The sequence below is a fragment of the Megascapheus bottae genome, chromosome 6 (assembly GCF_031878675.1).
Source record: "Megascapheus bottae isolate mThoBot1 chromosome 6, mThoBot2.hap1, whole genome shotgun sequence".
Classification (NCBI taxonomy): domain Eukaryota; kingdom Metazoa; phylum Chordata; class Mammalia; order Rodentia; family Geomyidae; genus Megascapheus; species Megascapheus bottae.
This window is the reverse complement of record NC_143514.1, coordinates 3521299-3533774: the sequence shown is the minus strand read 5'-3', so window position 1 is coordinate 3533774 and position 12476 is coordinate 3521299. Positions and strand designations below refer to the sequence as shown.

General features: G+C 47.5%; 1 protein-coding gene across 2 annotated transcripts; it reads left to right on the top strand.

The window, feature by feature from the left end:
• Window positions 1-2990: 2990 nt before the first annotated feature.
• Window positions 2991-6347, top strand: Znf697 (zinc finger protein 697). 2 transcript variants are annotated; one of them, XM_090333667.1, is made up of 4 exons: window positions 2991-3209; window positions 4565-4568; window positions 4714-4753; window positions 4971-6347. In XM_090333667.1, exons 1-4 carry the CDS (start codon window positions 3026-3028, stop codon window positions 6345-6347), a joined length of 1605 nt encoding a protein of 534 aa, XP_090189793.1. In that variant the 5' UTR covers window positions 2991-3025. The 2 variants fall into 2 exon arrangements, with proteins under 2 accessions (XP_090189793.1, XP_090189792.1); XM_090333666.1 differs by lacking the exons at window positions 4565-4568; window positions 4714-4753 and having other exon boundaries at window positions 4957-6347.
• Window positions 6348-12476: the final 6129 nt, after the last annotated feature.

Genomic DNA, 12476 nt, shown 5'->3' with positions numbered 1-12476 from the left:
TCCCCTCCCCTCCTGCTGGCTGCTCTCAGGTGAGCCTTCGACCCCCTCTGGCTATCTCTGCTACTGGCTGCTTCAGGGCCTACCAGGTCCAGCTTCCTCTGACGCTTTCTATTTGGGTGATTGCCTGCCTTTTTGGGGATTGGGGGGCACCAGAGGAAGCTGGGGGCCAGAAGGGAGGGAAGCAGAATGCCACCAGGGAGCTACAAGCCAGTTTGATTCCTGATGCGGCCCCAGGAGATAGCTACCCCCTAGTTATTCCACATGCAATATGTGTCATCCCCAAGTGACCTAGCAGTGGAGGGAGTCTTGTTCCATCTAAGCAGTATGAGTGGCTTGGATGTATTCAAATAGGATACTGTCCCCAGTCAGGACAGAGCATTTCTGTCTCCCCTAAGCAACTGGCTAGAAGGTGGAAGGGAAGTGTGAGGTCCCGAATGCCTCCTGCCCCCATAAAGATAATAGGTTTGCCAGTAGTGTATCTTTCTGTCTTTCTCTCTTTTTTTCCCCTGTGCTGAGTCTTGGACTCAGGATCTGGGTGCTGTCCATTAGCTTTTTCCACTCAAGGCTGGTGCTTGCACTACTAGAGCCACACCTTCACTTCTGTTTTTTTGTTGCTTAACGAGATAAGAATCTCATGGACTTTCCTGCCCAGGCTGGCTTTGAACCATCAGATCCCAGCCCTGAGAAGATAGGATTTCAGGCATGAACCATCAGTGTCTGACTTTACGCTCATTTTTTTTTTTAAGTAAAACTTGGCTGAAGTTTTATAATGGAGTAGTGCTGTCATTTATTGTGTCTCACTAAGGTGTCAGTGGCTTTTACAAACATTAATATGCTTCCAGATCCTACAAGGTAAGTGGCAGCAGACTTTGTTTTTCATGGATTCAGAGGAAGGTCATGTAACTTGTTGCTGGCAAAGAGGAAATAATTTACATCCTGGTTAATCTAGCCATAAAGCCATCACACTGCCCTACTACCTACTTATTATCCAGCTCCTGGCTAAGTGTTCTGCTTGGGAAAACATGTTGCTAGTTTTTATTTTGAGAATGAGTGGGAATGGAATTGGAACGAAATGTGCTTGAATAACCACTGTAGGTATTCCACAGTGTGTGGATAGTATTTCCTAAAATAAGTCTTCTAGAGTGAAGCAATTGAAACTCCTGCTCTTGTTTTTTGATTGCTTCTAAAATTACTGCAAGTTTTTCTTAATAGATCTACAAAAAAAATCATATTAACAACAAAGCTAGCCTTTTGCCTGGTTAAATACACATTTATTGCTGGATGGTTCATATCTATAATCTTAGCTATCTAAGAGGTAAGGATCTGAGGACTGTAGTTCGAAGTCAGCAGTAAAATCTCAGAGACTCTCATCTTCAATTAACTAGTAGAAAGCTGGGAGCTGTAACTCAAGTGGTAGAGCGCAGACACCAAAAACGTGCTGCGACTTCTGGAAGGAAAAGCAATGTCAGGCAGAAGTGACAGAGGACAATAATTTGTTAAAGGACTTAACTTCTGAAAAGGTTTATGGCTTTAATGTGGATTTTCTCCTATCATCAGTTTTTTGTAATACTTATTAATTTCTTTTTTATTATCTTGGAAGTAGTTGTACAAAAGGATTGCAATTGACATGTCATTTATAAGTCACCTGTTGGCCTTTTCTGTATGAAAGTTACCAGTTGTCTCTAGTGTTTGTGTTCCTGCTAGAATCTATAATTTGGATATTGCAAAATATATAATTAGAGCTCGAGAGATGGCTTGAAGATAGCAGGCCCTCTGTATCCCTTCCTCTGACATCCTAACCTCTTCTGCCAGACCTGCTGGGGCTTGAATTGTCTTGCATTACTAGTTCCAACTACTCAGCAAATATTGCTGCAGAAGAAGTTGAGCTGGGTGCCAGTGGCTCACACCTGTAATCTCAGCTACTAAGGAGGCTGAGATCTGAGGACCGAAGTTCAAAGCCAGCCTGGGAAGGAAAGTCTGTGAGACTTCTAATTTACCACCAAAAAGCCAGAAGTAGAGCAGAGGTTCTAGTGGTAGGGTGAAAATGCCAAGTAAGAACCGAGATCCTGAATTCAAGCCCCAGTATTTGTCCACACATGTACACACACACACACACACACACACACACACACACACACACAAGGAGGCTGATAGTGCTAAGTGATCTTAGATACAATGTTTACATATTGTGATATGTCTGGTCCCTCTTGGGTATTGAATGTACTTCTTCTCTGGCTTTGTAAAGGCACTCATAATTAGCTAGAAGATTTTCAAATTGTAGTAAGGATTGTGGTAGGCAAGCTTAATAAGAATAGTAAGGATAGACTGTAAGACAGCAACATTAGTCTTTGTGCTGTTTCTTAAGTGATGGGCCTTATGTTTGTGTGTTGTGTGTGTGTGTGTGTGTGTGTGTGTGTGTGTGTGTGTGTGTGTGTGTACTAGAGTTAGAACTAAGGGCCTTGTGCTTGCTAGGCTTGCTTGCTTCTATTACTTGAACATGAACTCTACTTCCAGCATTTTGCTGGCTAATTGGAGATTAGAATCTTTATGGAGTTTTCTGCATGGGTCAGCTTTGAACCAAGATCTTCTTGATCTCAGCCTCCTGAGTTGCTAGGATTCCTGGCATGAGTCACAGGTGTTTGGTGTGTATTTCTTTTTGAGCCTTGGGTTTTCTCAGCTCTATTTCATACATAGGGGCAGATCTAGCTTGGGTCCAGTGATCTTCTCATGTGGCCTTATAACATAGTCACCACACCTTCACACACCCTCCTCTGTACCCACTTCAAACTGACTTTCAATGGAACATACGATGAGGAGAAGATTTGCCATGTGGAGCTTGGATCTCTAGATATTTTAATGGGTGTGGAAATCAGACATGATGAGGGCATGTGTCCAGGCTGATGTGGCCTTTCTGTGTTTTGTCTACAGCAGGCTCCCTTGGTCACCTCCCTTGGCCTTTTCTTCTTGGATGGAATAAGAAGATAATCAGGGTATATGTGAATAGAAAGACTCAGAAATCCACGGAATGGGCTCTGATTTTGAGAACTCTGAGGACAGGGAAGGAAACCCAGAAGAGAGAAGAATGGACTCTAATGCACAGCATGCAGAAGAGGGAGGCCACCTAGAGCCAGAGATGGCTTCAAACCCACTGGAGGAAGCTCTGATAGGGAGCTCTCCAGAGGAGGAACTAGAGTCTGACATCTGCACAGGTAAGAGGCTAGAGTTTCTATGGAATTTGCCCCATCCTCACTTCTAGAATTAAAACCAGAGGCAGCATCCTCACTGGGTAGCTCTCCAGAGGAGACTAGGGTTTTGTACCAACTTACCCCTTATGAGTTTTTCCACTGTTGGTCCTCATCAAGGTTGTGTTGGTATGCATTTGCACAGTAGATTACACCAAAGGGAACTGCTATAAATTACCACTTGTAATAACATCACAGCAGAACTACAGAGGAAACATTAGGACTTGCCTCACAGATTGTTGGAAGAGTTCATTGAGATGCTGTGTTTAAAGAATCAGCACAGAACTGGGCAAAGTATCTAGATGTGAAGTCATTTTCTCCTCTGTCAATGGTAAGTGGCCTGTGTAGGTTCCTATGGCTGCGTTTCAAGTTGTCCCAAGCCCTGAGATTATCTCCTTGGTTATTTCTGATCTGAAAGAGTAAATGCTGGGTCTCTGTCTACTTCCTTGTTCCCATCTTTGGGCATTCATTGCTTTATGCTGGCTTGGTGCATGCCCTGGGGACAGAAATGCGTTGAAATAATTTATGACCACAACTGTGAGGTTACATTCCTTTTTCCCATGAGCAAGTGCCAGATTCCCTACTCTCCTCCCTCAAAGTACACTCAAGCATGCAGCCTTCCATATGACAGTGACTTCCTTGAGTGCCCTGGGCTTGAGATAATAAAACAGCCAGGAATCAACAGATCCCTGTCCTGGACCCCTTCCTGGGCTCAGCCATAGGCACTGAGTCTTCTTTCCCTCCCCTCCCCCATCATTCAAGTCTTTATCTTGTCTGGGTTTAAATTTTGTTATCTTAAGCCTTTCTAGATGGACCAAATACATTTACCTTATTTTAAAATTATAATTCTCATTATTTTTTGATGGTACTGGGGCTTGAAGTCAGGGCCTTGTGCTGTTGTTTGGATTTGTAGCTCAAGGTTGGGACTCTACCACTGAGCCACAGCCCTGTTTCTGTTTTTGTTTGTTTGGGGTTTTTTGTTTTTTTTTTTTTTGGTTGTTGTTGTTTTAAATTGGAAATAGTCATCTCACAGACTTTCCTGCCTGGGTTGGCTTGGGTTCACAATACTCAGATCTCAGCTTCCTGAATAAGCTAGGAAGACAGGCCCCTGGTGCCTGTTTCAATGTATTTAAAATTTTTGTCCAAGGCCTGGCTAAGCAAGCCATGTTGCTCTTTGTTTTTGTTGTTTTGTGGTTAGAGTGATCTTGTTTTTTGAGGCCAGAGTCCTAAAAGGCATTAGTACCTTCATAATAGTCACTGCATACGTGTGAATATAGAACCCTGTAATTTGAGGATATGGGTGGAGTTAGGAGAGATGGGAGAAGGGTGGGCTAACATTAATTGATACGCATGGCACTCACAACCTGACCTGAATTGAAACCCCTTTGTACAACTGATGATGATGATGAGGAGGAGGAGGAGGAGGAGGAGGAGGAGGAGGAGGAGGAGGAGGAGGAAGAGGAGGCATTAGCAGCTCCTCGAGTGAGCAGTCCCTTTCCTTTAGAGATGAAGCTCTCCTGGAATCCCACCAGGGGTAGACTTGGCCATCTCTGGCTTTCTAGGTAGAGCCAGTGGGTGCTGGGAGGGAGGTTGGGATGCGGGGGGAGCGGGGGAGGAGGCAGGGGTCCTTGGAGGGCTGGGGAAGTGCCCAGCCACGCTCCACCCGGCCTAGGCCCAGTAACCTTCCTCCACCGACTTGTCTTTTCTGTTGCAGAGGGGCTTTGTCAGGAGGACAGCAGTGCCGGCGTGGCCAGCCTGAGGATGCTCCCGGGACTGTCGGGGTCCCGGGGCCCTGGGCAAGAAGAGGAGGCCCCGGAGGAAGAGGAGGAGGAGGAGGAAGAGGACCCGCCGCCGCCCCCTCCGGTCCTCCCCTGGAGGCGTCAGCTCTCGCTGGGGAGTCGACTCCGGGGCGACAAGCCGGCCCCGCGCCGCTTCCACCGGCCGCAGCTGCCCCTGGCCGTGGACCTCGGGGAGCTGGACAGCCTGGTGGCTAGTCTCATGGACGCCCCGACCATCTGCGCGGACTGCGGGGAGAGCTTCAGCCCGGGCGCGGCCTTCGCGCAGCACCAGCGCATGCACCGGTTGGCGGAGGCGGCGGGCCTGGAGCGCTTCGGCCTGGCGGGGGAGTGCGGCGTGGCGGTGGGCGTGGCCGGCGTGGCGGTGGGCGTGGCCGGCGCGGCGGTGGGCGTGGCCGGAGGCTTCGCGGCCGGGTCGGCGCGGGCGCGGCCTCCTCCGCGGGAGAAGCCCTTCCGCTGCGGGGAGTGCGGGAAAGGCTTCAGCCGCAACACCTACCTGGCCAACCACCTGCGCCTGCACGCGGGCGAGCGGCCCAACCTGTGCGCCGACTGCGGCAAGAGCTTCAGCTGGCGCGCCGACCTCCTCAAGCACCGGCGGCTGCACACCGGCGAGAAGCCCTACCCGTGCCCGGAGTGCGGCCAGGCGTTCAGCCTCAGCTCGCACCTGCTCAGCCACCGACGGGCGCACGCGTTGGCGGGCGCGGGTGCGGACGTGGCGCCCCGGCCCTTCGCCTGCGGCGAGTGCGGCAAAGGCTTCGCGCGTCGCTCGCATCTGGCCAACCACCAGCGCATCCACACCGGCGAGAAGCCGCACGGCTGCGGCGAGTGCGGCAAGCGCTTCAGCTGGCGCTCGGACCTGGTGAAGCACCAGCGCGTGCACACGGGCGAGAAGCCCTACATGTGCTCCGAGTGCGGGGAGACCTTCAGCGTCAGCTCGCACCTCTTCACGCACAAGCGCACGCACTCGGGCGAGCGCCCCTACGTGTGCCGCGAGTGCGGCAAGGGCTTCGGCCGCAACTCGCACCTGGTCAACCACCTGCGCGTGCACACGGGCGAGAAGCCCTTCGGCTGCGGCCAGTGCGAGAAGCGCTTCGGCGACTTCTCCACGCTCACGCAGCACCAGCGCACGCACACGGGCGAGAAGCCCTACGCCTGCGCCGAGTGTGGCAAGAGCTTCATCCAGAGCTCGCACCTCATCCGCCACCGCCGCATCCACACTGGCAACAAGCCGCACAAGTGCGCCGCCTGCGGCAAGGGCTTCCGCTACAAGACGCACCTGGCGCAGCACCAGAAGCTGCACCTGTGCTAGGGCCCGGGCTGCGGGGAGCCGGGCGGGGGCCACCGGGGTCCAGGGGCGGCCTGGCCAGGCACCCTGTACAGACAAGTGCGGGGAAGAGGTGGAAGTGACTGAGACGGCCTTTCGGTGGACCTTGGCAGGGATGTCTTTGAGTCAGTAATTTTGGGGTGCTATGTTTCGCCTACCTCCTTTTGGTGGATGAACTTCTGGAAGATGTGTGTGAGTTCACTGGTGACCCCGAAAAATGCAGTCTGCACGGGAAGAGCAGGAGTTTTGAGGCCCTTGAGGAAGGGGATGGGGGGTGCAGAGAGCAATAGGGTGGGTAGCTGTGATACGTGGGAAATCTGTGGAGAAGGAAAGTGACGTTGGGGAGTTATGGGACGAAATTAAACAGGTATAAGCCATTGTCTCCGGTTCCCATGAGATGGTAAAACCCGTCTTCACCCTGACCTCTCCAAAGCCCCCATCAGTTATAGTGGGAGAACCTTTTAAATTCAGTATGAGGGGATATTTAGTATAAATTCCCCCCTGTCCCTTGTTTGTGAGCCACAAGTTAGCTGCTATTTTGATACATCTAGGGGAAAACTGAGCAGAAAAACAAAACACAACACATGCCTTCCTTTTAAGGGGCACCCTTTGCAAGTTAGGAAACCCCTTGTAACTGGTTCGCAGCTCTCCTGGGAGATGCTGCTTCCCGCTCTTTGAAAACACTTAGCTACCTGCTGGGTGGATCCAGGTTGGATGACTGGTCCCTTATGTCCAAGGCCAGATGTGTGCCAGGCCCAGAATTTCCTCAAAGTCTCACTTGTAACCTTTTCAATGCGGGGTGAAATGGGACAGGTCAACTTGAGGCATGCCATGGCATGTGACCTCCAGACCATCAAGTGCTGCTTGGTCTTATGTGAGAAATCCAGGAAGGCAAAGATGGCTAATTGGGATGGAAGGCCCCTTTGTCTCATGTGTCTCCACTTTGCATGTGTGTACCCTAACCCCAATAACCCCACCTCCATCTATGTTAAATAAGGGATCTAGTCAAGGCAGGAGTTTTCCCCCCTATGTGTAGAGGCATTGTAGACATAGCAAGACTTTACACAGGAAGGCACAGGGAAAAGTGTAAATGCAAAATTGCCAAATAGCACAAGTAATGAATGTTTTCTAGTTGTTACCTTGATGCCAAAATAGCACTCTTGCATTTGCGAAGTGCATCATGCTTTTTAATGATTGTTAGTTTCTCATGTCTTTGTGAGGTAAAACAGTATTATATGACCTCTGTCTTAGAAAAGGTCTAGAGATAGTGCGCTGAGCTGTCTTACAGGAAGGCTGAGGGCTGTGAATAGGTGTGTTTTCCAGCTCTCCTTACCTGTTAGGATTTATAGAATAAAACAGGGCCAGGCCAGGCACTTGTGGCTCACACCTGTAATCCTAGCTACTCAGGAGGGTGAGATCTTGAGGATCATGGTTCAAAGCCAGCCCAGGCACAAGAATCCGTGAGACTCTTTATCTCCAGTTAACCACCAGGTAAGTGGTATTGTGGCTCAAGTGGTAGAGTGCTAGTCTTGAGCTGAAGAGCTCAGAGACAATACCCAGGCCCAGACCAGAGCTCAAGCCCCACAACCAACAAAATAAGAAAAATAAAAAAGCAGGGACACTGAATATACTTGATGGAGAACTCAAAGCTAGCCCTGAAGGGCCAAAGGTATCCTTATTGACAAAGCTGGACTTTGTCACTGTATTCAGGTGTCCTAGCTATGTGTCATTTCTAGTAGGAGGCTATAGTTAGATGATTCTTGTATAGATTCCAGTTCCCTACACTGAAAACCTCTCCCCTAGGTTAGCCTCTAGAAGTTAGAGTGGAAAGCACTATTGTTTTTTTTTTTTTTTTAACATTTATCACCCAGTTTGATTCATGGAAGCATTATCACCAATCATTGGCACCACAGAAAGGGGAAAACAGCTACAAGATTGTTCTTACAGTTCTAAAACTATAAGTTTCAGTGATTGCTATGATTGCTATTAATTTATATTTGATCAATTGTGTTTTATCAGTGAACCTCTTTGGGGACTATTGGAAAGCATTTTTTTTTGGTGTTATAAGAACATGAGAATATGTCATAATCTGGGCTTGTATGTCAATGATGATCTTGTCCTCAATCAATTTTTTGTTATTCACAAATGGAAATAGGAGATGTTCCTGTTAGTGATACTTATTTTTTTTGAGTCAAGAATTATGCAAAAAAGTATCCATTATTTATTCTGACTCTTGTCTGAATTCCAAGTGTTATAAAGACTTACACAAAAATAATATAGCCAGTTTGTAGGGAGTCTTGTGTCGTGTGTGTGTATGTATGTGTGTGTGTTTTCCATGCTCATCTACCTCTGCCTGGCTGTTTTAAGTTCTCACAAGTCTGTGTCTGTAAAATCGCATCCAACATTTGGTTACCTGTGATTGTTGGTTTTTTTACTTAGTGGGTTATTTGGTCTTTACACATTGTCTAGTCAGCATCAGCTGTGTGTCATTATCTACAGTTATAGAGAGGGTTCCGTAGGGAGTGGTTGAGGCAAATGGAAAATAACAGTAGTGGAAATCTTTGTACGTCATTTGCCTCTCTTTTTTTTTCTTTTGCCAGTTCTGGGCTTGAGCTCAGGGCCTGAGCACTGTCCTTGAACTTTCTCAAGGCTAGAGCTCTACCATTTGAGCCTCAGCACCACTTCTAGCTTTTTCTATGTATGTAAGACCGAGGAATTGAACCTGGGTTTTTGTGCATGCTAGACAAGCACTCTACCACTAGGCCCAACTACTGGGCCCTCTTTTGTTTTTATCTTTCATCACATGGCACAGCTACTGTCTCTTCAGTGAGCAAACCCCTTAGCAGAAAAATGCTGTTCAACCACGCACTCACATCCACCCCAGGGTGGATTTTAAATGTGATTCCATTTCTTCTTGCACCTCTTCAAGGACCAAACTTGCATCAAAATGTCATTCATCATCTTCAGTCTTGAAATGATAGTTTTCTTCAGCAAACTCTATTGACTGTGGTTGACTCTGGGAAATTTTCATCTAAAGATTCCTGCCTCCAATTCATGATGGGGAAGCAAGTGTACTGTTCATTTCATTGTGAGTTTGATCAAGAGCAGGCTGCCCTTGAAGCAAAAACTGGAATTCCTTCAAGGCTTAAGTGGTTTGAATCTCCAGTTCTGACTTGGAGGAAGATGAGCAGTTACCCCTTTGAGCCATGTAGTCTCTGCAATCAAGAGGCTGTACATATCTGAAAAAAGTACAAGCTAATCTGTGTTCATAGACAATCCAAATTATGTTTCTGAAATTTGTGCACATATTTTTTCACTGTAATATTATTTTACGTGTATGTAAAAATAGGGATTAATTTAATGATTCAAAGAGTAACAGATTTTTTTTTTTGAGTGTGCTTGTGTATCTGAGCGTTTCATTGTTTTGGGCTTGTTTTATTTAATGATGGTTCCTTGGACAGCCTCTTGGTGTTCGACACCAATATGGAATGTGTCTCATTAAATCCATATCGGTCTTTTACAATGTTTTTTCTTTATTTGTTCCCCATTCAATGTCATTCTGATCCATTTGTATGTTCTGGTAAAACAGGAGTTGGATCTTTGGTAAGTAAGATTTTATGGGAATACAATTTGACCCATGTAGCCATATCTATGTATTATGGTGAATTGCGGCCTCTGGTTGCATTGGCGGAGCTAAGTAATTGGAGTTGAACACTTTTGGCTCAGCTTGATGCCATAAATTCCTATATACATTGCATTTCAGCCAGTGGCTTTGCCCTGAAATGTGCTTTCCTATTTCTTTTCAAAGATAGCAAGTTCGGCAAGACTGAGGGGAGGAGAGGACAGCCCACAGGCTGGGGCGGCTGACATTCTCACTCCCGTCTTTGCTGCCCCCATGTGGTGACTTGCACATGGTGTACTGGGCTTGGGAGGAAGTGCTCTGCCTCTCTTATAGCCTTCAAGCACCAATAGTGGGGGGAAAATGGATGTTGGCCAGAACGTTCTAAGGCCTTATGATTATTCAGTTGAGCACACCTGCACACCCACTCCCCTATTTTCTTTGTGCTCATTCCCCTCTTTTCTCTCTGGAGACAGTGCCATCCCTTCCCTGTGAGAACTGTCCTATTCAATGAGGAATTTCACTAGGCTAAAGGGAGTGGGAAGACCCTTCCCCCATTTTCCAGGGACCTCACCTTTCCTGTGCTCTGGGCCTGGGAGATGTCAGCCTTTCTAGAGATAGGCAGGTGCTGCCCCTGTGCCTTGGAGACCTGAGAAGGAACTTGAGTTCTCATGTCCTCCACTCTGTGCCCAGTTCAAACCCTGGGAATCTCCATGGTAGTGGTTTTGTAGACATGGACACAGGATGGTTGTAGTCAACACAACCAGACAATAAAGCTGAGTTTCCTCCGCCCACTGTAGCCCCCCTTACTGTTTAGCAAAGGAGACTTCCTTCTCATACTGACTGACACACTGTCTTGAAATCTTTTTTTTTAGATATATGAATTTTTCTCTTTCTTCCCTTCCTTTCTTCCTTTCCTCCTTTCTTTCTTTCTTTCTTTCTTTCTTTCTTTCTTTCTTTCTTCCTTCCTTCCTTCCTTCCTTCCTTCCTTTCTTTCTTTCTTTCTTTCTTTCTTTTTGCCAGTCCTGGGGCTTGAAATGCAGGTCTGAGCACTGTCCTTGGGCTTTCTAAGGCTAGAGCTCTACCACTTGAGTTGCAGTACCACTTCTGGCTTTTTCTGTGTTATGTGGTACCAAGATATTGAACCTAGGTCTTTGTGCATGATAAGCAAGCATTCTTACCACTAGGTGAACTCCTGGCCCACTGAAATCTTATAGATCATATAAAAGCAGATGTTTAGCTTGGGGTAAGGAAATTCAAGATGCAAGACACCCCCCTTACCCCTATAGTTTGATACCTGAGGCCTAGTACAAAATTCAGTACAAATGTGTCCTATTAATATCACTGAAAAGGGGCTGGGAGTTAAGCCTAGTGGTAGAGTGCTTGCCTAGCATGCACTAGGACCCAGGTTCAATTCCTTGGTACCACATACATAGAAAAAAGGTAGGAAGTGGTGCTGTGGCTCAAGTGGTAGAGCTCTAGCCTTGAGAAAGCCCAAGGACAGTGCGCAGGCCCTGAGCTCAAGGCCCAGGACTGGAAAAAATCGCTGAAAGTAGTTAAGAAGAGATCTTGAGCCTGGGTGCTATCTGTGCTATCTGTGATGGGAAGACAGGCAACACTTTGATCTAATAGTAAACAGCTACCCCCCCTCCACCAACACACACACACACACACACACACACTGGGGTGGCCCAGACCTGCTTCAGTTCAGAGGCTAAGGAGATAGAAGGATGCAGAAAGAGCTGGTGGGAAATAAGGATGATGGGGAGATGGAGGACAGAAGTGGGAAGAGGCAGATAGATATGACAGTATGGGCAGATTTCTAAATTTCAGGATCTGGGGTGTAGAACTATTAGCAAGACTTCAATCATGTTTCTCTTTTCCCACACTCCTTGGCGTGTTTCCATTCTGTGAAGTAGATGGTGGACATTTGAAATAAAATATACCCCAAACCTCACTGGGCATGGTGGCTCATGCCTATAATCCTAGCTACTCAGGAGGCTGAGATCTGGGGATCAAGGTTCAAAGCCAGCCCAGGCACAAAAGAACCTGAAACTCTTATCTCCAATTAACTTCCAGAAAATGAGAAGAGGGGCTTGGCTCGAGGGTAGGGTGGTAGCCTTGAGCTGTAAGATCTCAGAGACAGTGCGCAGGCCAAGTTCAAGCCTCATGACTCTTCCCCCCCGCCAAAAAAAAAGAAAAAAGAATACCCTAAACCTCAACACTCAGGTATGCAGTTATCTCCAGAATCTTTAAGAACACTGACTTTGGAGGTAGTGTGTAGGAGAATCCTGATCAGGACGATTAGTGACCATGAGAGATTCCCCATGTTCTCAGGATTCTTCTGGTTCAAGAGAGCTTACTGCACAGGACTGGTGTGTGTATGTGACAGGGGGGCCAGGGGGAGGGGGGAGGCAAGTAGAGCTGAGGCTCTGCCAGGAAATATCATCCAGTATTTCATTGTGTTTTGTCCTATGACCAACCAGTGGTCCAAG

Excerpts from the sequence above, each read along its gene's own strand:
- Znf697 (XM_090333667.1), top strand. The coding sequence starts at position 3,026 with ATGGGCTCTGATTTTGAGAACTCTGAGGACAGGGAAGGAAACCCAGAA. Across the intron at positions 4,754-4,970 it reads CCCTTTCCTTTAGAGATGAA|GAGGACAGCAGTGCCGGCGT; the intron begins GCTCTCCTGGAA and ends GGGCTTTGTCAG.